This window comes from Eschrichtius robustus, chromosome 18 (assembly GCF_028021215.1).
Source record: "Eschrichtius robustus isolate mEscRob2 chromosome 18, mEscRob2.pri, whole genome shotgun sequence".
NCBI lineage: Eukaryota > Metazoa > Chordata > Mammalia > Artiodactyla > Eschrichtiidae > Eschrichtius > Eschrichtius robustus.
In genome coordinates, this window is record NC_090841.1 from 52,053,736 (window position 1) to 52,078,753 (window position 25,018).

The 25,018-nt window shown below is 40.6% G+C and overlaps 1 protein-coding gene and 1 non-coding gene across 2 annotated transcripts; one reads left to right on the plus strand and one right to left on the minus strand.

Annotated features, from left to right (window-relative positions):
• Window positions 1-10,827: 10,827 nt before the first annotated feature.
• Window positions 10,828-13,035, minus strand: KCTD12 (potassium channel tetramerization domain containing 12). Its single transcript, XM_068526441.1, has one exon. The coding sequence runs from the start codon at window positions 12,760-12,762 to the stop codon at window positions 11,779-11,781; it is 984 nt and encodes a 327-aa protein (XP_068382542.1). The 5' UTR covers window positions 12,763-13,035; the 3' UTR covers window positions 10,828-11,778.
• An 11,218-nt stretch (window positions 13,036-24,253) lies between these two features.
• Window positions 24,254-24,361, plus strand: LOC137752305 (U6 spliceosomal RNA). The gene has a single exon (XR_011071150.1). It is a non-coding gene; the product is annotated as a U6 spliceosomal RNA (small nuclear RNA).
• Window positions 24,362-25,018: the final 657 nt, after the last annotated feature.

The following is a 25,018-nucleotide window of genomic DNA, read 5'->3' on the forward strand; positions in this document are numbered from 1 at the left end:
AAACAACCAACAGGGAGGGAGCCCAGCCCGACCCATCAGCAGACAAGCGGATTAAAGTTTTACTGAGCTCAGCACACCAGAGCAACAGCCAGCTATACCCACTACAAGTCCCTCCCATCAGGAAACTTGCACAAGCCTCTTATATAGCCTCATCTACCAGAGGGCAGACAGCAGAAGCAAGAAGAATTACAATCCTGCAGCCTGTGGAACAAAAACCACATTCACAGAAAGACAGACAAGATGAAAAGGCAGAGGCCTATGTACCAGATGAAGGAACAAGATAAAACCCCAGAAAAACAACTAGATGAAGTGGAGATAGGCAACCTTCCAGAGAAAGAATTCAGACTAATGATAGTAAAGATTATCCAGAACCTCGGAAAAAGAATGGAGGCAAAGATCGAGAAGATGCAAGAAATGTTTAACAAAGACTTAGAAGAATTAAAGAACAAACAGAGATGAACAATACAATAACTGAAATGAAAAATACACTAGAAGGACTCAATAGCAGAATAACTGAGGCAGAAGAACGGATAAGTGACCTGGAAGACAGAATGGTGGAATTCACTGCTGCGGAACAGAATAAAGAAAAAAGAATGAAAAGAAATGAAGACAGCCTAAGAGACCTCTGGGACAACATTAAACGCAACAACATTTGCATTATAGAGGTCCCAGAAGAAGAAGAGAGAGAGAGAAGGGACCCGAGAAAATATTTGAAGAGATTATAGTCAAAAACTTCCCTAACATGGGAAAGGAAATAGCCACCCAAGTCCAGGAAGCACAGAGAGTCCTATACAGGACAAACACAAGCAGAAACAGGCTGAGACACACAGTAATCAAACTAGCAAAAATTAAAGACAAAGAAAAAATACTGAAAGCAGCAAGGGAAAAACGAAAAATAACATACAAGGGAACTCCCATAAGGTTAACAGCTGATTTCACAGCAGAAACTCTACAAGCCAGAAGGGAGTGGCATGACATATTGAAAGTGATGAAAGGGAAGAACCTACAACCAAGATTACTCTACCCAGCAAGATTCTCATTCACATTTGATGCAGAAATCAAAAGCTTTACAGACAAGCAAAAGCTAAGAGAATTCAGCACCACCAAACCAGCTCTACAACAAATGCTAAAGGAACTTCTCTGAGTGGGAAACACAAGAGAAGAAAACGACCTACAAAAACGAACCCAAAACAATTAAGAAAACGGTCATAGGAACACACATATTGATAATTACCTTAAACATGAATGGATTAAATGTTCCAACCAAAAGACACAGGCTCACTGAATGGATACAAAAACAAGATCCATATATATGCTGTCTACAAGAGACCCACTTCAGACCTAGGGACACATACAGACTGAAGGTGAGGGGATGGAAAAAGATATTCCATGCAAATGGAAATCAAAAGAAAGCTGGAATAGCAATACTCATATCAGATAAAATAGACTTTCAAATAAAGAATGTTACAAGAGACAAGGAAGGACACTACATAATGATCAAGGGACCAATCCAAGAAGAAGATATAGCAATTATAAATATATATGCACCCAACATAGGAGCACCTCAATACATAAGGCAACTGCTAACAGCTATAAAAGAGGAAATCAACAGTAACACAATAATAGTGGGGGACTTTAACACCTCACTTACACCAATGGACAGATCATCCAAACAGAAAATTAATAAGGAAACACAAGCTTTAAATGACACAATAGATCAGATAGATTTAACTGATATTTATAGGACATTCCATCCCAAAACAGCAGATTACACTTTCTTCTCAAGTGCGCACAGAACATTCTCCAGGATAGATCACATCTTGGGTCACAAATCAAGCCTCAGTAAATTTAAGAAAATTGAAATCATATCAAGCATCTTTTCTGACCACAACGCTATGAGATTAGAAATCAATTACAGGGAAAAAAACGTAAAAAACACAAACACATGGAGGCTAAACAATACATTACTAAATAACCAAGAGATCACTGAAGAAATCAAAGAGGAAATAAAAAAATACTTAGAGACAAATGACAATGAAAACACGATGATCCAAAACCTATGGGATGCAGCAAAAGCAGTTCTAAGAGGGAAGTTTAGAGTAATACAATCCTACCTCAAGAAACAACAAACATCTCAAATAAACAACCTAACCTTACAGCTAAAGGAACTAGAGAAGGAAGAACAAACAAAACCCAAAGTTAGTAGAAGGAAAGAAATCATAAAGATCAGAGCAGAAATAAATGAAATAGAAACAAAGTAGACAATAGCAAAGATCAATAAAACTAATAGCTGGTTCTTTGAGGAGATAAACAAAATTGATAAACCATTAGCCAGACTCATCAAGAAAAAGAGGGAGAGGACTCAAATCAATAAAATTAGAAATGAAAAAGAAGAAATACAACAGACACTGCAGACACACAAAGCATCCGAAGAGACTACTACAAGCAACTCTATGACAGTGAAATGGACAACCTGGAAGAAATGGACAAATTCTTAGAAAGGTATAACCTTCCAAGACTGAACCAGGAAGAAATAGAAAACATGAACAGACCAATCACAAGTAATGAAATTGAAACTGTGATTAAAAATCTTCCAACAAACAAAAGTCCTGGACCAGATGGCTTCACAGGTGAATTCTATCAAACATTTAGAGAAGAGCTAACACCCATCCTTCTCAAACTCTTCCAAAAAATTTCAGAGGAAAGAAACTCCCAAACTCATTCTATGAGGCCACCATCACCCTGATACCAAAACCAGACAAAGATACTACAAAAAAAGAAAATTACAGACCAACATCACTGATGAATATAGATGCAAAAATTCTCAACAAAATACTAGCAAACAGAATTCAACAACACATTAAAAGGATCATACACCACAGTCAAGTGGGATTTATCCCAGGGATGCAAGGATTCTTCAATATATGAAAATTAATCAATGTGATACACCATAGTAACAAATTGAAGTATAAAAACCATATGATCATCTCAATAGATGCAGAAAGAGCTTTTGACAAAATTCAACACCCATTTATGATAAAAACTCTCCAGAGAATGCGCATAGAGGGAACCTACCTCATCATAGTAAAGGCCACATACGACAAACTCACAGCAAACATCATTTTCAATGGTGAGAAGCTGAAAGCATTTCCTCTAAGATCAGGAAGAAGACAAGGATGTCCACTCTTGCCATTATTATTCAACATGGTTTTGGAAGTCCTAGCCACGGCAATCAGAGAAGAAAAAGAAAAAAAAGGAATACAAATTGGAAAAGAAGAAGTAAAACTGTCACTGTTTGCAGATGACATGATACTATACGTACATAATCCTAAAGATGCCACCAGAAAACCACTAGAGCTAATCAATGAATTTGGTAAAGTTGAAGGGTACAAAATTAATGCACAGAAATCTTATGCATTCCTATACCCTAACAACGAAAGATCTGAAAGAGAAATTAAGGAAACACTCCCATTCACCACTGCAACAAAATGAATAAAATACCTAGGAATAAACCTACCTAAGGGGGTAAAAGACCTGTATTCAGAAAATTATAAGACACTGATTAAAGAAATCAAAGATGACACAAACAGATGGAGAGCTATACCATGTTCTTTGATTGGAAGAATCAATATTGTGAAAATGACTATATTACCCAAAGAAATCTACCGATTCAATGCTATCCCTATCAAATTACCAATGGCATTTTTTTTACAGAACTAGAACAAAGTATCTTAAAATTTGTATGGAGACACAAAAGACCCAGAACAGCCAAAGCAATCTTGAGGGAAAAAAACGGAGCTGGAAGAATCAGACCCCCTGACTTCAGACTATACTACAAAGCTACAGTAATCAAGACAATATGGTACTGGCACAAAAACAGAAACATAGATCAATGGAACATGATAGAAAGCCCAGAGATAAACCCACACACCTATGGTCAACTAATCTATGACAAAGGAGGCAAGGCTATACAATGGAGAAAAGACAGTTTCTTCAATAAGTGGTGCTAGGAAAACTGGACAGCTACATGTAAAAGAATGAAATTAGAACACTCCCTAACACCATACACAAAAATAAACTCAAAATGGATTAAAGACCTAAATGTAAGACCAGACACTATAAAACTCTCTTAGAGGAAATCATAGGAAGAACACTCTTTGACATAAATCACAGCAAGATTTTTTTTGATCCACCTCCTAGAGTAATGGAAATAAAAACAAAAATAAACAAATGGGACCTAATGAAACTTAAAAGCTTTTGCACAGCAACGGAAACTATAAACAAGACAAAAAGACAACCCTCAGAATGGCAGAAAATATTTGCAAACGAATCAATGGACAAGGATTAATCTCCAAAATATATAAACAGTTCATGCAGCTCAATATCAAAAAAACAAACAACCCAATTAAAAAATGGGCAGAAGACCTAAATAGACATTTCTCCAAAGAAGACATACAGATGGCCAAGAGGCACATGAAAAGCTGCTCAACATCACTAATTAATTATTAGAGAAATGCAGATCAAAACTACAATGAGGTACCACCTTACACCGGTTAGAATGGGCATCATTAGAAAATCTACAAACAACAAATGCTGGAGAGGGTGTGGAGGAAAGGGAACCCTCTTGCTCTGTTGGTGGAAATGTAAATCAATACAGCCACTATGGAAAACAGTATGGAGGTTCCTTAAAAAACTAAAAATAGAATTACCATATGACCCAGCAATCCCACTACTGGGCATATACCCTGAGAAAACCATACTTCAAAAAGAGTCATGTACCAAAATGTTCATTGCAGCTCTATTTACAATAGCCAGGACATGGAAGCAACCTAAGTGTCCATCATCGGATGAATGGATAAAGAAGATGTGGCACATATATACAATGGAATATTGCTCAGCCATAAAAAGAAACGAAATGGGAGTTATTTGTAGTGAGGTGGATGGAGTTAGAGTCAGTCATACAGAGGGAAGTAAGTCAGAAAGAAAAAAACAAATACCGTATGCCAACACATATATATGGAATCTACGGAAAAAAAAAAAAAAAAAGGTCATGAAGAACCTAGTGGCAAGACGGGAATAAAGACACAGACCTACTAGAGAATGGACTTGAGGATATGGGGAGGGGGAAGGGTAAGATGTGACAAAGTGAGAGAGTGGCATGGACATATATACACTACCAAACGTAAAATAGATAGCTAGTGGGAAGCAACCGCATAGCACAGGGAGATCAGCTCAGTACTCTGTGTACACCGAGAGGGGTGGGATAGGGAGGGTGGGAGAGAGACGCAAGAGGGAGGAGATATAGGGCTATATGTATATGTATAGCTGATTCACTTTTTTATACAGCAGAAACTAACACACCATTGTAAAGCAATTATACTCCAATAAAGATGTTAAAAAAAAAAAAAGAAATCAAAAAAAAAAAGTGTGTGTGTTTTGAGTGTGTGTGTGTATGAGGGGGGCTTTTCCTTAAAATGAAAGCTATGCAAAACTTCACACTTGTATACCTAATGGTTCTAGAGTTATTTCACACCACCATCATCCACAATCCCTTGAGAGCTTCCAATGACTCCTATTATTTCCATAGTCCTTAAAGAAGAAAAAAGTACCTCCAGGGGCTTTCTCTCTTGGCATCACTTCATACAAAAAACTCAGATATATTTGCATTTATGTAAAAAGATATTCAATACAGCACTCTTTGAAGCAGAAATTTTTTAAAAAAACCTGGAAATTTAAATGCCCATCAAAAAAAGACTGGTAAAATAAATGACAGCACATCTAGACAGTGGCATTTCATGCACAGTATCATGTAGCCATCAAATAAGATGAGGTAGATAGATCATTGTTACGTGTACAAGCATGCATTGCAAGAGCTCCAGCATAAGTGGTTAAGAGAAGAAAGCAAGGCAAGGAATAGGCATAAATTCTACTGAATACAAAAAAAGAGGGGAATTATTTATGTATTCATTCATTCATATATTCATTCATTTATATGTAATGTCTCTGTAAAGATGCACTAGTGATTATCCCTGGGAAAAACTAGGGGTTACTGGAGGGTGGAGATATACTTTTTACGATACACACTCTTATATTGCTTAAATTTTTCACCATAAACTTTTCAAAAACTAAAACAAAAGCTATCTGGAGGAAGTAAAGGTAAAAGCAGAGAGGAAGGGCAAAGCCTGCCTCACTGCCTACCTGACTCACTGCTTCCTGGGCCACAGTCCAGCAGCCCGGGGCTGGTGTGACGGGCTCCAACTTCTGTGATTTTTCAACCTGGGAGGCACTATGCTTTCTTTCGAGAGGGGGGACATCAGTGACTGAGGATGGTTCAGGAAAGAGCCCCTATATCCGAAATGCAGAGCCTCTCCCCACATTCTTTAGAATTTTATCTTCATGCATTATACTTTTGATTAAGGCCCATCTCACAGCGTCTATTTCCTTTTCCCCACAAACTTTAAGAGGTCATCTCTACCTACATCCCCCATGTTCAAAGTAATTCACATCTGTTGCCAAGACTGTGGTCAAAGAAAACGTTTGTGAAGGACTTTTCCTCCACATTGAGGACCAAACCACCTTGACAACAGGGGTTTTTGACAGTAAACTCTGGGGAAAAGGCCCATTCATTCCTGGCCAAGCTGGCCAATTACCCAGTGAGGAGTCCTTCTGACGCCATTAGCCCTACAACAATTTAGGAAGCATTCCCAGTGCTCAGAGAACCCCTTAAATGAAATTAGACCAGTATTTGAGCCAATCCATACCAAAGAGCCAAAAGGAATAATTAAAGTGTGAATGTTTTATTCTTTAGTGTTTAATAGAAGAATACATCACAAGTCACATAATCAATGATTCATTACTTCACACACAGGGAGGAAAACAATATTGAGTATTTCTGTTATACAACTGGTTGTGAACACAGAGAACCAAAATCTCTAGAGCATTTAGATGGTTGAAGAAATTCTCATTTAAAGTTTGGGCACGTCTGAAAAAACTTCCTCGGTTTTTAAAATATAAAAGGATTTTTTTTTTTTTTCTTGGCTTTCTGTTTCATTAGAAAGCCTGATAATTGTATAATGATTTTTTCCCTTTCTCCTTCAATTTTGAGAATATGGCTCAGTGATATGTATCACTTAGCATATAACATTTTCAACAATTTCATAATCCCAGATAACTCTGTGGGAATCTTACATTGTTTCTCAGGTAAGAGTTTTTCAGATGCCCAGAAAAATTTAAATAATGTATAATTTGCATCTTCAAAATTAATATCCACAATGGATGTTTTAACCTTTGTCATTAAATGTCACAAATGCTGTTTGAGTGGTCATAAATGAATTGTCATTTGTATTCAATATTAATAGCAAAATTCACCTGCCTATAAAGTCACAAAGACAGTTGTATAATAGTTTACATTACAATTAATGTTCACATACCTCAAAACACATTTAGAATTAAAAAAAAAAAACAAACCTGGGGAAAAAAATCACAAAATGTATAAGGTGACAAGAATTCTTGGTCAACTAGTTCAGCTTCCTACCACACGAGTTTATACTCTAATGTAAATATTCTGGTTGAATTTCTTCCATCTTAGTTTCAAGGGGCCCAGTAGAGAATAGAAGTCTTCAAACATTAATACTTTTAGATGTTTATCATCCAAAATTGTGACAAAGAAAAGTTAACTTCAACATAGCATGTTTCTGGCTCTAGGAAAGCCTATTTTAGGTACTATAGCCACTGGAAACACAAGACTTATTTATTTCTCAAGAGATAGATTTAGGTCATCTAAGAAAACTAATTCAGTTTTTAAATGAGTTATAATAAGGAAAAACAGAAAAAAATTCCAAAGGATTTACTCTGGTAGGTTTACAATAAAAATATTCAGTTTACAATTTTAGACATTTAAGTCAACTGAGTATTTATGATTTAGATTATAAAAAAAAATTCTTAAGGAATTCAATGCCTCCAGTCAATACTGTTCTAAATGCCTGCACTATCATTTATCACTTTTCATGTGGAGTACAAAAATGTTTTTGAATATTAGATTAGAATTTACCATAATTAAAAAGTAAAAAATTATCAAAGCCTCAACTTACATGGCTTTAATGTAATAATAACATTCCATGGAAAATTCCAATAAAAGTTGTAATATGTTATGAGCATGCCAGTTGCCTATTTTGTCTGAGAATTCACAGATTATGCATTTCCCCAGAAAAGCAACAGGCTCCATACATATATGGATCTGGTTTGAAAGAGAAGACAATTTTGTCTAGTATTATAAATGATCACTTTGCTATCAATACAAAAACCAAATAAGACGCAAGAATAAAAATCGTGCTGAAAGGGAAAAAATTTAAGTCCCACACATTCAAGGAATATTTTCCACAACACACAATTTGAAAAATTAAAACGAACATGGTTCATAGTCTACATGTTTTCAAAAACAGACAATCTGTCAAACACTTGGTGCAAAAGCATTGAACATGGTACCTGTTTTTTTAACCACCACTGTCAACCAATCTTTTTTAAAAAGTTAAATTTGCTATTAAAATCTAATGTCACTCAGTTGTATTTATGAACCAAATGGTAATTAGAGCCATTACATATGTAAATGCATGCTACACTGAGTCAGATTAATGCAGTTATAATTTCTGAATAATTTATGACACCCTCCCAGGTTACTGAATGTCTTTGGAGAGCTTACTCAAATGGACGCTCAATATCTCTTCCAAGCTCACAGATGACAACCGACACTCCAGCCCACTTTGTAGACCACTAAGGGTCCTTCTGTGGCTCAGAGCACATGGTGAACACGGGACCCAAAAGTGCAGAGGCCAAGTCATCTTATCTCAGTTACAGTATCCACCCAATGTAAAAATGAGTTTCCTACCCAGCCTTTACTTTGGGCTAAGGTAGAATTTTTCAAGTATCAACTTCCAACTTTAGAGGGGATAGTCATCATAGAAAAAAAGGTTGGCTTACCATCTCTAACCATTCAATTCCCAGTCTTTCAGACAATGAAAGGGGTTAGGGAGTACTGCAGGGCAGCAAGGATGTGTGGAGGAGTGAGATGTGGACGAACAAAGCTGTGAAACAGTTCAACTCAAAGTTTTACAAGGTAAAACTTTTAAGACTTGGGTGGCAGAGACAAAACTTGAGCAATTTCCCGTGACTCCTGGAGTTGAGCAGATTTAACAAGGCAAATCAGAATCTCGGAGTCTTGCCATACGTCAGTGGCTTTGATCTGTCTGTCCCAAGATGTTCTCAATTATGTGCTTTTTGGTGCACAATCTAACAGAGTACCACAGAGGGTGCAGAAATCTCTGCGACACTTACTTTTGGCCAGTGAGTGACATTCTTAAATCATTTCAGGCTTGAAACAGGGCTAAGTTCTGATGTGTTACCTAGTCCGAGAACACACCCAACACATAAGCAAATGTGACTTCCTGAATGTTTCTGCTTCCCTTACAATTATGGTCTTTGTAACTGTAAAGCTAACTTTGCTTTTCTACAAAGGCACCTCCAACAAAAGACCTCAAATCTTTCTCTTCCCCAATGGAAAAAAAAAAAAAAAAAGAATTGGTGGATTAAAAATACAGGTACTGTGGTTTATGCAGACAGTTAATTGACATATTAGTATACGACTAATATCCAAGCAAAAAGTATGGCGCAAACTCAGCTTTATAACTATGTATTTGTTTCCTAACCCAATTTCCCCATAGACAAGGATATAAGAAACTCACTGAAACATGTTGCTTTAGTATATACACCATCTGATGCAAGTTACTGGGGGTAAATACAGGAACGTTTATAGCATTAGTAAATTAATTAAAAAACTAAATGATTCATGTAAAATGTTTATATATGGTATATACAGATTGGATCACATGAGTCTAAGAACAAAACTGTTCCAATTCTTAACATCTGTTATGGACATATAGTAAGATACAGTACAAGATTCATTTTTAAAAAGAAGAAAAAAAAAATAGCGCTGATTTAAACACTGAAAACGACTCTTACAAAATCTTTTAAAAACCTACTTCAAGAGAATGATGCTGAAACAAATGAAAAAGGACAGGCTTCTCCGTCATCACAGAATATCCAAAGGAGCCTCACAGCATGAAAGACGATTCATCTCCCTTCACTTGCAGTGTAGATACGATATACAGTGGGGATTTATTCCATGTTAGAGTAAAGGTATAAGGCAACCAGGTCTCCTTCTGTTTCAGTTGCATTTACATGGAACACCATTTTATTGCTCAGCTCACTTTTAAGCACTTATTTGCCTTCATTTAAAAATATTCCACTTTACAGCTATCTACAGATGGCAGCCCTTGGCGCTTCTATTCTCTGCAGCTCTGTCATTCGAAAGATTCCACCTTAACTTCAAACAACCTGCATCGAAGTGGCATTTTTCAGGTTTGCCCAGAAGTCAGAATTGGCTGGGCTTGCAGACAGTAAGGATTTTTAATAAGAGAACTTAAGTCTAAGTAACCCAAATCAACATATTTTGTTCAAGGAAACAGATTTTAAAATCAGGACTTATAATCAACAAGAAAATAAAGTTCAAAAACTAAAACCCTACTGGGTAACTCTTTGGTTAGGTTATATAAGTATCAGCAAAACAGTTAGTTCAATAAACTGCCAGGTAAGAGTAGATCTGTGATTCACCTTTACAAAATGCTTTGCATGTTTTTGTGTGCTATTTTGTTAATGTGCATGTACTCAGACGGACGGTACAAACTTCCAACTTTCAAATAATAAATGAGTATGTCCTCTCCTCCCTTCCCACCCCTCCTACCCTCCTTCCTCCCTCCCCACCCCACCCCCCAAGGCTTAAGAGCTAAGGTCCTACTGACAGTCACTGCAATAATACAGGTTTTCTTAATACCCACGACGTGCATTACTACCCAGCTCCGTTTACAGTCACAGCCAGGTGACCTCCTGCAATGCTCGGCGACCTGAGCCGTCATTCTCTCTTTCCCCCTCTTGTCAATAACGGCTGCCATGTCAAGCAGTCGAACCAAGGGCTTCTGGCGGTGAGCCCAGGAGAAAGGGTGCCTCTTCAGGCAGGAGGGGAACTTTCTACAAGTTTAAACCACAGGCGAAGACCTTTAAATTTGCACGGAAACCAAACGCTCCTTCATTATGCCATCACCAGATTCTTCTCCTACTTCTACCCGTAACTTTTCAAAACTTTATTCATTTATAGTCCCTGAACAGCCTCCGCGGGATCCTAATTCCAGCTCTGGAGTCTTCCATTCAGCCTTCTAAAACTTCACCTTTAAAGAGGGTCAAAAGACTGCGTAATAAATGACCTTTCAAAACTATTCGCAGACACTGCTACCAATTCTATCTCTTAAACCGCGAATGAGTCATCAGGGCTTGAGAAGATTTCAAGGAATCTTCTATACACTGGACAGGGTCCAGTTGGGTTCGGAACAATTCAGTCATTCCCAGGTACTCGGTGACTTTGTAGCCACACTGCCCCACTACATCCAGACTGAAGGACAATCCGGGGGAGGGGTGATTTGAGGCCGGGGGCAGAGGAAGCATGGGGTGGAGAGGTACGTCTGGGCTCTCTCTTCTAGTGGGGTCCAGAGAAGACGAAGAAGCCGAGAGGACCTGTGGCTGCAGGTTCTAAAGTGAGGGGTCAGTGGGTCTGCTGCAGGTGGGGAACAGGGGAATGGGAGAACGTGGGGTGGGAGGGGAAATCTATAGCCCTCTCCCGGGCAAGAAAGAGAGGGAATGCGCGCGCTGGAGTCGCAAGAGGGTGTGGGGAGTTCACTCCCTGCAGAAGACGTACTCGGTGTAGCTGGTCCAGATCTTGTCCTCGTTCTGGTCGGTGCTGCTGGCGAAGGCGCAGGTGCCCGTGGAACTGCACGCCACCATGTGGAAGCCCGACTCGGACAGCTTGTCGAAGGCCTGCTCCAGGAAGTTGAACTTGAGGTAATAGCGCGAGGTGTAGCGCTCCGGAGGCCGGTCGGGGTCCCGGCTCTCGTTCAGGGTGTCCCCGAACACCTCCTTGGCCAGCGACGTCTTGCCGCACACGGTGATGCGCGCCACTCGCCGGAACTTGGCGTCCGCCTGCGCGTCCCGCCCGATGGTGTAGGAGCCGCGGTAGCCGATGGTGATGTAGCCCGAGCGTCGGCTGCCGTCCAACGACTGGGACGGCGTGAGCAGCGGGCCCGCCGCGCCCCCCGACGGGCTGCGGCTAGCCACCTCCAGGGTGGGCGACGGCGCCCCAGCCGAGGCGCCCTCCTGCTGCTCAGGCTCCGCGTAGCCGAGCGGCAGCAGCTCGTCGCCCAGCGAGCCCTCCTTCTGCACCCCGCGCCGCGAGTGCGGCGGCGGCGGCCCGGGGCCGGGCTGCTGGGGCTCCCCGAGGCGGCGCACGAGCTCCGGCAGCTCGAAGTACTCGGCTTCGCGCTGCAGCCGGCTGCGCTCGGGGAAGTAGTCAGGCAGCACGAGCTGCAAGTCCCGCAGGTAATCCAAGATGTAGCGGAAGAGGAAGCCGTCTCGGTCTAGAAAGAAGCGGCCTTTGCTGTCCCGGGCCAGCTCCTGCGGCTGCTGCTGCGTGAACATGCGCCAGAGCAACGAGTCGGGAACCGACACCACCGTGCAGCGCCTGGTCACATACACCTGGCCCCCCACGTTCAGCTCCACGATGTCGGGATAGAGCGGCGGCTCAGCCGAGGACGACGAGGAGCCGCTGCCGCCGCCGCCACCACCCCCGTTGGGTAGTCCACGAGTGCTGTCCGCCAGAGCCATGGCCAAGAGGTGGCCGGGCTAGGGCAGTGAGCGAGAGCCGGGCCGCGCGCCGGAGCCGCCGCCGCCGCCGCCTTTCTCGGACGCTCGCTCAGCCCTGCGCCCCGGCCCGCCGCTGCCGCCGAGAGCCGCGCGGAGCCGAGTGCACAATGCGAGCGCGCCTCCGTGCGCCCCCGCGAGCCCCGCTGCACTCCTCCCGCCTCGCCCGCGCGCTCCAGGGGAGTGCCGGGTGGCGGCCCGCGCGCTGCTTAAGTAGAGCCGCCCGCCCGGGCGCCGCGGCGAGCAGAAGGCGGGGGCGGCAGCGGAGCGGCGGAGCCTCGCTCCCAGGGCGGGAGGGGGCGGTGGGGCGGGGAATCGATTTGCATCTGAAACGCTGATGCCGCGGCGGGCTGCTGGCTCCACCCAGGCTCGCGCGCCGCCCGGACGCCCCGACTTCCCTACGGCCTTCTCGCCCGGCGCTCTAGCTCCTTCCCGCTCCTGCCTAACTTTCTTCCTCTTCCAAAGCGGACAGAACCTGGGCTTGGCCGCTTCGGAAGACGAGCCTTCTTTGGAGGGGCAGTCACTGCGCCCCCTCCTCCTAACTGCAGCCGGAGACTGTGGAAGGAGCACTTGAATTTTCCGGCTCCCCCCACCCGGGGAGTGGAAGGGCCTGGCTGCCCCCGGAGACTAGCCGCTTTAAACACTGTAACTGTGGCGCTTTAAACACGCGGCTCGTCTCGTTGCTGAAAGTTCTAGAGAGAGTCCAAAAAATCTGGAGAGGCGGTGGGGCCGCCCCGGCCCGGAGGCAGCTAGATTTTGTTTGCGCGTACGAGTAGCCTCGAAAAAACCCTAGAAACAAAAAGCTAACCTCGGTATCCTGCTGTAGGACGCTCTCCCATAGTTTATTTTCTGGGTAAAAAGGCAAACTCATTAGTTGGGAGACCTCAGAATTGGAGGAAATGGCAAAAGGGGAACTTGGGTGAGTTCAGTGAGTGACTTCGGGCGTGTTCCCCTCCCAGTGGCGGACGCGACCTTCCCCCCAACCCCCGCCGCCTTTTGGCCAAGCTGAAGGGGCATGTACTGTGAGGCCTAAGGGAAAGCTACGTTTCCGCGGCCCTACCAGCCCCGGGTGAATCGCGCAATGAAACTCGGAGGGTTTGAAGGTCAAATATAATTTAGAAAACCTACCTTTCAAACCCTGCGTCTTTATCCTCCCAAAGGTCCAGGCGCACCCGCTCTCCCGCGGGCCTGGGTCATTCTGTTCAGCCCTTTCCCAAGTGCCCTCTAGTCTCAGGGTCCTTGTACATTTGAAGGCCCGCTCTAGATCCCTTCCGGTCCTCTAACTCCTGCTCCCTTCGCACTCGTATTCGCCCTTCACAATGCAGCACCCAGGTCTCCTCCCCTGGGAAAGCTTCCCTGACTCCTCAGGTGGGTGGGGCTTCGGATGGCCCCTTCCACGTGCCCTAACGCCCAACACATTCTGACATGACGCGTCTGTGAGTGATTATCTAATCTCTGACTTTGGTAAATAGTCTCCTGAGCACTGCAGAAAGAGGACGGAAGAGAGGGTAGTGAAGAATGTTTAGCAATCATCAAGTCAATGGTTATTGGTTGTGCACCAGGTATTCATTCGGCCGCGCCGGGTAGAAGAATAATGTAAGACGGAATAGACTCCACAGAGCTTTCAGTGTAGCCCGGTAGGCAAGGGTCAGAAGTCTGAGCAGTTATCAGATCGGTTTGAAGTACAGACTGTCAATCAGTATAAATCAGGCGAGATCTTTGTTCTTGATAATAATGTTTCCCCTTTTGTGTAACTACCCGATGGGCTTTAGAGTCTCCTCATGGATGTGTGTCATTTTTACTTTGAAATGTTTATGTCTGCTGAACAGTTATCTCATGCATGTCAGTGTACTGAAATAAGATCAAGCCCCAGACCAGCTCACTTAACTGCAAGTACAGATTGTGATACTGAATATATTTGACCACTCTTTTTTTGTTTGTTCTTTGGTATAAATAATAGCTGACACAAAATTTCCAAGTTCCAAAGCTGAATTTCAAGGCGGCTGGGCTACTATTTGTAACATCAGTGTCAAAGCCCTAAAGAAACCAGTCTCTTTTTTGTAAATCCAAGAAAAGCCTTTTTCATATCAATTCTGTACATATTTTTGTATCATTACTTTGTTCATCATATCAGCAAATCCTGTCAGTTTTGCCTTCAGAATTCTTCCAGGCTATTAACATGTTTCACCACCTCCCTGCCATCACCCGGGACCAAGCCACCCATCACCTCTTGCATTGGCCTCCTAACTGCTTCCACCTTTGCCTCCTACAGTCTTTTATCACCAGAACAAAAAGAGGGATCCCATTATAACCTAAGTCAGATCATGTCACTGTGTCCAAAGCCCCTCATTGGCTTCCCATCTCACCAAAAGTAAAAACCAAAGTACTTTCATTGCTTACAATACTCTACAAGATTGGAGCTGTCCCACCAGAACCTCTCAGACGCATCCCCTGCCACTCTCCCAGGAGCTCCATGCTTTAACCACAGTACCCCCACCCCCTACTGTTTGCTCAGGGCCTTTGCACTTCCTGCTCCCTGTGCTGAAAGACTCACTTCCCCTCCCCCTCTTATCTTCCTCATCTTGTTCAGGTGTCTCCCTTCTCACCTTCTTCAGACCTCTGCAGCAAGACCTTCCCTTGATCACCCTATCTAATATAGCACAACCCCGCCCAAGCAGCATCCATTTCCCTGCTTTATTTGTTTACTGTTTGTTTCCCCGCGTTAGAATATAAAGTCCAAGAGATCATAGATTTGGGTTTGCTTGATTCATCACCACAGCCCCAGTGCCTAGAACAGAACTGACATATAATAGACATTGGATAAATATCTGTTTCCCACTTGTTTATTCCACCAATATTTATTAAAGGTCTACTACTATGTTCTAGGCAACATGTTAAAAAATAATAATCTCTGCTTTCTTGGAGCTTCCAGTCTTGTGAGGGAGACAGATAATAAATATATAGATGAGTAAATCTACTTCAGGTAGAGATAAATGCCATGAAGAAAATAAAATTATGAAATGAGATAGAGGGACTGAGTACAAGGATACTAGTTTATATAGACTGGCTGGGAGCCTCTCCACGAAAGTGGCATTTGAGCTGAATAATAAGCAAGAAAGCCATGAGAAGTTCTGGAGGAAGAACATTCCAGGCAGAGGGCAAAGCAAGTGAAAGGAGTCTGGGTTAAGAATGATTTTGGTACATCTCACAGTAGAAGTTGGTCTATTGTATCATCTGCTTGTATCTCCAGAGTACCCTTGAAGAGATCAGCACAAGCTCAAATGTGAGCCATACTAGACACTACCTTCATTCTCCATCACTTAACGTATTCATCCTCTATAGGCTGGTCTACTGCAGGAAGCCATCAGGATTTCCTTACAGAAGTCTCAGTTGTGCATGAGAGGAATAATAATGAATGAAACGGGATGTGAGACTGAAGGAATAATTTTCTGGTTAATTTTGTATGTTCTATTTCCTGCCTACTGGTTGGTGTCATGAAATTCAAGAGGAAATAAAATAGGGAACTTTAATGCTGGGACTTAAAGGCCTGTTTATAGAGGAAGGGAGGGGCCACAACTCTTTAGCTTCTTCAATAGGTTAAATATGCTTAATTGTCAGAGGATAAGGGAGGATTTGGGAAGCCACGAGCTCTGTGTCTCATCTCAATCCAGCTTCTAGTGATGGATACGTTGATGGTCATTGTTTCTTTTCAAGTGACTGTGTACTTTCTTACATAACAGACAGCTGTCCTTTTATCCTAAAGTGTAGGGTATTGGAAACATCTCTGGACCTACATTCTCATCTGATTTGTATCTCTTCCCCCACCTATTGCCTTCCAATCAGCTTCCCACCCTACCTCCAATGCACGTAGTAAATATTCTGAACACCAAAGATTTAAGAAAGGAATGAGGAAGATTACGAGAAATATAAAGTTAAAAGGGGAGGAAGAACTGGAGTGAAATGAAGTGAGTGCCTCTGAGGACTGAATAAATCTAATATATGTGAAAACGGTCTGTAAGCTGTAAAACACCATTCAAGTGTCAGAATCAGTATTTTCTACTGTCTATCATGCTCGACAAGTCTACTCAGTAAATACTGAATGAATAAATGAATGGCAGAAACATTAAAATGAATGCTGTGAGGAAAGGGGAGAAGAGACAGAATCAGAAATTGTCCCAAACAAATGTTTAGCTCATTCATCATCCTCCCAATATGTGTGAATCTTATCTGTATGCAGGCTTTAAAAATCATTGACTTTTTGCATTCAGGGAGAGAAAAGAATTAGATACAGAGAGATTAAATAACATTAAGCTTAAATGAACCAGGGGCTAAAATGATCTTAATGAAGATCTGGTAAAAGATATGCCAATAACTAATCTTTAAAAAAGAGAGTGAAAATGTTATGTGAGGGACATTGCCGAAATACTAGGTCTAGAAAGTAAATTCCAACATCACTATTATATGATTTTTATACCTAAGAGAACCAAACAGAGAAACAAAAATTAATAATGTTGGAAATTTTTAAATTTTTATTTCCATATCCTTATAAACAGTATCTGAAGCTTTTCCAGGAAACAGGTAATAATATGATAGCAAGCGTTTATATAGCACTTACTGTGTGCCAGCCCAGTTAATAGAACTATACGAGTTTTAGCACATTTAATCCTCACGATAACTCCATGGGGTTGGTACTGTTATTACCTGATTTTTAGAAGATCATGAGAGCAAATAAGTGGTGGAGCTGGGATTTGAACCCAGGCGGTCTAACTTTAAAATTTGTGCTTTTAAATACTGTGTGTGTGTATTGGTGTATGTAACTATGTATATAAAAACACTTCTATGAATGCTTTATATGTAGGAAAGAAATAGGTTCTATGATTTTCCCCACTTTACAGATGATGAGCCCAAGGCAAAGAGAGGTTAGGTAATATGACCAAGATAATGCAGCCATTTAGCCCTGCTAGGCACAAGAATGGTGTTCTAACGTCCATGGACTTATGATCTACAGGATTGGTAACCAGAAACTCAAAGTAGCTGCTGTGAAAGAATTAGGATTAGGAAGGAGTTAAATCCTTGGCTCTCATTTCTCCTTCTATCGATGGCACAATCCTGCGTCAAGTAAGAATCTCCAAGGACACGTTGAGCCCACAGACAGAATGGACACATTGTTGTCCTACTCTTCACCCGAGTCCTACACACAATAAATATATGATTTTACTTCTGGCTCTCTAAAATACCATTATGGTTTACAAAGCACCAGGTTTGTAGTATGTTTACTCAGTTTTATTCTGATCTCATTTACTGTGGACTAGGATAAAGTGAGTCCATGGAAACTGTTGAGACCTAGGTTCTAGTATTCAAAAGCAAGTAGTATCTACTGGTCTTCTGGAGCTTGTAAAATTGAACAAGTACATTCTACTGTGGCGTTAGATGTCACACTGAGCACAAAAATAACTGGCCCTCATGCACACAGGTGATTCTGGAATTTCTGACAGAGGCTAATTATTAACATCACTGATGTTTCATGTGAATCTGAGGGTTTCGGTTTCAAATTGTGATATTAAACGTAGAGGTTAATTATAAATGAGTTATCACATTCTATTCTAGTGCTTCACTGTTTTGAGGGCTTTCATATTGTCAGGTTCACTTGATGATCACAATTTTGGAGGATGTTATTCAACAGTGTCGCAAATGAAGAAAGAATCTCAGAAAGGTTAGTGACTGACATTGCCTCTCAGGTAGCACCAGAATGCAAGTGGTGCCTTTCAGGTAGCTGGGATGCAGTACTGGGATGCAAATGGATGCTTCCTGACTCCTCATTCAGTGCTCTTCAAACTCCTTAGCAGCCCTATCAAATCTGCTCCATTAATACCCCCAATGAGGGCTGGCACTCAAAATAATCACCTTGGGGACTCTAGGCTTATTTGAGAGATGTCAGAATCACCCACCACTTTTGGCATATCTGTTTGGGAACTTTCTTCAGGGCTAGTTTACACAAGAACATCATTTCATTAATTTACACCTATGCCAAATTTTGGGTTGATCACTTTTTACAAGGCTGTAATACAGGGCACCACACTGCAGGACACACCCAGATGCCTGAGAATAATTAGGACAAAGCCAGTTTTCATAAGTGTGAAACTAAAGTAATGATTATCAGATAATCAGTAAAGACTATCACCTTTTGACACTGGGTTTTAAAGATCTCATCCCTGGAATTCCCTAATCAGCTGAATGGCATTGAGTTTAGGTTACTCAGAAAGAAGAAAGGCTGATTCAACTTCAAAGATTTTAATATGTGGTTCCAGAAAGTCTGCATATTTCACTGTGTGTACGTATGTAACTATGTATGTAAACATTTTCACATAATGGGCAACTACTTATGTAATTGTAAGATCATTTGTTTGATATAATTAAGGGGGGGGGGGAAACACCTTTCCCCAGTTTGCTTTCCAGAAATATGCATAATATTTCACAGTAGGGAAATGGCCTCAAACTATGCTAAATTTTAAATTTCTATTACATAATAGGATTTGTTTTTAGAAAATAGGTTTCTTTTCCTACAGTAAAGTATAGATGAGAAAATCATACACATTGGAGTCGGATGAACCTACGTTCTTCTTCTGGCCTTGTTACTTAAAATCTAAGATACTGGGTGAAGTTATTTAAATATTCTGAACTTTAGATCTTTATCTTATAATGGAGCAAAAACACCTGTTTCATCAGACTTTTGTGAAGTTAGATGATATAAAGCATTTCATTTCACACTGTCCAGCACATAACGGACACATCATAAACATAAGTTTCTTCCTCTACCCTCCCACTCCCCTGTTTCCATTGACTTCTACAACCCAAACAGTTTCTTGTTGAGTGTGCTTTCCTTGCTCTCCTCCTAGCTTTATTTCTTTTACTTGGATGTCATCCAAGTACTGTCTTCAGTACTATCTATAATGGACCAGGGTCAATAGCATTTCATCTGCAGTTCCTCATTCTTCCCAGGAGTCAGTCATTTCTCACAAATTTGCTCTTTGGTTGGAAGATGTAATCAAAATCTAGATAGCTTGGGACTCTCCATTTCAGAGCTTATTTCTCATCCTAGCCTTTGCATCTCAAGTGACAGTTACCAACATAGCTTAGTTTTATCTCTAACTAAAAACTCAGCCTGATGGCTGAACCTTGAAAGCATGGTCTCGCTGAAAGAAGCCAGACACGACAGGCCACATATTGAATGATTCCATTTCTATGAAATGACCCAAAGAGGTAAATCCATGGAGACAGAAAGCAGAGCAATGGTGACCAGGGACTGGGGTGACAGGAATGAGGAATGACTGCTTATGGGGGGGCGGGATTATCTCTTGTGTTGATGAAAATGTTCTAAAATTGGTTCTGGTGTTGGTTGCACAAGTCTGTGAATATACTAAATAAAAACCATTGAACTGTGTACTTTAAGTGGGAGAATTGTGTGATATATTATCTCAATAAAGTGGTAAAAAAAAAAAAAAACTCAGCCTGCCATTGGCAACACCTGGGAGAGAAAGTCTAGGTAGAAATAGGCAGAGGTGCTGTAAGGAGGGGCCTAAAAAACTCCAGATGTCCTCAGAATCCTAAGAGAGTGACTTCCTCCAGGAACTGATGAAGATCCAAGACTAAAGAGGGCGGACCAGCAAGAATGCCATCCCAAAGGGCAACTGTGGTGTTTCCCCATATCTCCCAGGCTGTGAGGAGGCACAAGAGGAAGACACAAAGGCAGACTGCATCACTGTAGCAGATATTACTGGAAGAAATATCAACAGTGCAGGGGATGTTTAGCTCCTCCTTACGTGTATTCAACATCCCTTCAAGTATTTATGAAGTGGCTGCTATGTGCCTGATCTTCCTGGAAGTCATGGATGGTCCATGATTTATGAGAAAGTATGAAATATCAAAGTGAGTGGCCAGTAATGGCAGGAGCCATCAGGAGTTCCACATGTCACATATGAAGATCACACGGAGGGAAGTTACTTTCCTTGTCAGTCAGTATTCTCTAAAGAAACAGAACCAATAGGATAGATGTCTGTATATACAGTTGTATCTATATGTATTAAATGATAGATATACAGAGAGAGAGGTTGATTGATTTTAAAGAATTGTCTCACATAATTGTGGAGGCTGGTAAGTCTGATGTCTGTAGGGCAAACCAGTTGGCTGCAAATTCAGGCAAGAGTTGAAGTTGCAGTCTTAAGTCTAAAATCTGTAGGGCAGGCAGGGAAGATGGAAACTCAGGATTTCTATGCTACATTGACATGGGATTCCTTCTTCTCTGAGAAACATCAGTTTTTTGTTCTTATGGCCTTCAGTTGACTGGATGAGGCCCACCTGCATTGTCAAGGATAATCTACTTAAAGCTAACTAATTGTAAGTATTAATCGTGTCTTCAAAATACCATTGCAGCAACATCTAAACTAGTGTTTGACAAACAGCTGGGCACCATAGTCTAGCTAAGTTGACACATAAAATTAACCATCATAATTTCCAAGCAGTGTTTTATTGGAAGTGAAACTGAGCTTCTTTTGAGGAAAGATGCCTATTCATCAGCAAAAAGCCACAGCTTCATAAGCTATAAAAAACTGACACTATACTCATGTTTAGTGTAAGAGCATCTGTGGTTTAGTCTTCTTAGTCCCCCTGTATTTATGATTAAGTTTCAGACAGACTTGTGGAGTCCAAGCTGTTTTTAACAGAGGAGCTATAGTAGTTCCACTCTCAGCTTTATTAGTTTGGGAATGGAGGAGACCCTCTACTGTATTTATAGTACCATGAGTAGAGATAAACTAGGTGTTTTGGATACATTGCATCAGGTACATAAATGCTCAATCATTGATGAAGATATTCTCTATTATTTATTAATCTATTATGTATCATTTATTATGACTCTATTCAAAAAGCATGAAGCGATCACAGAGGAAGGAAGCATTTTGTAACTAAGCTGACAATGCCCGAATTCCCTCCAAAAATCACTTTTCCCACCCCCTACAGATCTTTCTGTCTTCCATCTATATGAACAGCACGTCAAAGGGTTGACCTTTCCTACTCATGAATGAGACAATCAAATGTTCTGCTTTCCAAGAAGAGAGAAAAGATGGTTCCCAGAAAATAGAGACTAGAAAACTTAACATTCCTCCCCATAAAAATTCCATAATGGATGATTAAATAGACTGTTTTTGACCTTTTGAGAGAGAGGGGGAGAGAGAGAGAGAGGGGGAGAGAGAGAGAATTGCCTTCTGGAGACAATACGAGCTCACCCTGAGTAAGTCAGGTCAAACAAAATACTTTCCCTTCTTGGACGGCATTGTTAATCTCATGAACGGTGGTAATACTGTAGACACAGTATATTATATTTTTGCAAGGATTTCACAGCTCATTCATGATATCTTTTTGGACAATGAGAAGTGTAAGCTGGATAATAGTTTCAATTAGATGGACACATTGTTGATAAGACAGGTCTATTCAAAGATTGTTGATGAATGGAACAATGTCAAACTGAAGAGAAAAGCTAGAAATAAGATTTTGTTTTAGCCCTTTTCTACTGAACTTTTAATTTATCAACAATTAAGTTAATCAAAATTAAATGAATCAAAATAAAAAATTAAGTGCATATGTGGGAAACATGCTAAAAAATATTTATAGATGACACGGATCTTGGTGGGCCAACCAATCCAACAAATAGGGAACTGACATTCCAAATCATTCACATGGGCTTCAGTAACAAAGAGAAACAAACAAGAGAGGATATAATAAGGATAACTGTAAAGTTATGCAGCTGATTAAGATATAGCTTAGCAGAACTTCATGTGAAAAATTATCTGGGACTCTGCATCAGCTGCAAGTTCAAGAAGCCAATAAGATGGCATGGCTGTAACACACGCATGCACACACACCCAAATACAATAGCTTTTAAAAGTTGGAAAGGACCTTAGAAATTATTCAAGTCAAATCTCTCATGTTGCAGAGAAAAGCTGAGCATGCAATAATAAAAACACAATAACTGACAGTAAAACTACATCTGGTATTTATGTATGTTTTACTGTAGACATCATACTCTTTAAGGTTACTTTATTGTGTTCTTGATTTGCATGTCTCTAATGATTAGTGATGTTGAGCACCTTTTCATATATTTCTTGTCCATCTGGATGTCTTCTTTGTAGAAATAGCTATTCAATTCCTTTGCCCATTTTTTAGTTGGGTCACTCGTTTTTTTGCTCTTGAGGTAAAGGAGTTCCTCATATATTTTGGATATTAACCTCTTATCAGATATATGATTTGCAAATATGTTCTCCGTTTCTGTTGGTTGCCGTTTCATTTTGTTGACTTTTTTCTTTGCTTTGCAGTAGTTTTTTAGTTTGATGTAGTCCCATTTGTCTATTTTTGCTTTTATTGCCTAAATAAATTGCCTAAATCTATTCATCAACAGATAAATAGATTAAGAAAAGGTGGTATATATACATACAATGGAATATTATTCAGCCTTTAAAAAAGAAGGAAATCATGCCATTTGGGGGACAACATGGATGAGTCTGGAGGACACTAGGCTAAGTGAAATAAGCCAGACACAGAAGGACAAATACTACATAATATCATGTATATAAGGAATCTAAAATAGTCAAACTTATAGAAGCAGAGAGCAGAATGTGGTTGCCAGGGGCTGGGAGAAGAGAGGAACAGGGAGGTATTAGTCAAATGACACAATATTTCAGTTGATAAAATGATGAAATGATGAATACGTCCTAGAGAACTACAGCACATCATGGTGCCTAGAGTTCACAACACTGTATTGTATACTTAAAATTTTGCTACAATGGTAGGTCTTATGTTAAGTGTTCTTATCACAAATGATAATAACAATAAGTAAAGAAAAAGAGTTACTTTAATAGGCACGAGTGTATTTTCATAGAGTGTAAGCAAGGTTGTGAGGAACCTAAAAACCATATAACAAATATAAGATGTCAAGAGTTTTTTTGTGTTTTTTTTTTTAGTCTAGAATATAGTAGAGTAGCATAGAAGGGAGTACTATTGGAGGCAGCATGGCAGCTGTATTCTTTACAAAATGAAAGGGCAAAACTAGAGCCTACAGATAGAAGTCCTTAAAAGGAAAAGTTCAGGTTTAGCTTAAGGAAAGTCTTTTGAACAACTAGTGCCACCCATTGATGGGAAAGGCCACTTCAACAAGAGCTGGTTTCCCATACCTACTGTAGATCTAAGCTATAGACCCACCAAAGACAGGCAACAGAGAAGGGATTCATGATTTGAGTTAAGAAGCTGTACTAAGTGATCTCTACTTCCTTTCTATTTCTAAGATTCTACAATTTCAGAGCACAACAGGTGCTGTTTCTTTCTCACCTTGTCTCCCATTTTCAGGGACCTATACTTTCTATGCAGTTTTTCTTTACACTTAAAATTTTCTAAGAAATAAATTCTAGGGCTCACTTCGGCAGCACATATACTAAAAATTAGAACAATACAGAGAAGATTAGCATGGCGCCTGAACAAAGATGACATGCAAATTCGTGAAGCATTCCATGTCTAGAGGGGATTAGCAGATACAGATTACTATATATAAAACAGATAAACAACAAGGTCCTGTTGTATAACACAGGGAACTATATTCAATATCCTGTAATAAACCATAATGGAAAAGAATATGAAAAAGAATGTATGTGTGTGTGTGTGTGTGTATCTGAATCACTTTGCTGTCCACCAGAAACTAACACAACATTGTAAATCGACTACACTTCAATTTAAAAAAATGCATTCCCTTTACCCCAGCAATTTCACTTCCAGAAACCCAGCTTGAAGAAATATTGGCCCATGTGCAAAAGATATACATACAATGAGAGTTGTTGTAGCTTGGTTTGTAATAGCAAAACCACAAGGGGTTGGGGAATTCATAAATGTACATCAATAGGAGAATGGCTAAATAAATTATGGAATAACAGAAAAAAAAGAAAATTAATTTTTTAAAATGAAGCAGTCAAAAGTTCATCAGCCCTCTGATTATTTACCCTTGGTCCATGCCCCAAAAGGGTCTACCACCCTGCATTCATAATTGTTTACAAATATCTCATCCACAGAGATACTAAAAATAGAAAGAAACATTTCATTTATCTCAGGAATAGTCCCAATGAGTGACATTGTCATAATCTGGAATTTTTAACTTAACCTTACCCTTACCCTTAATATAAAG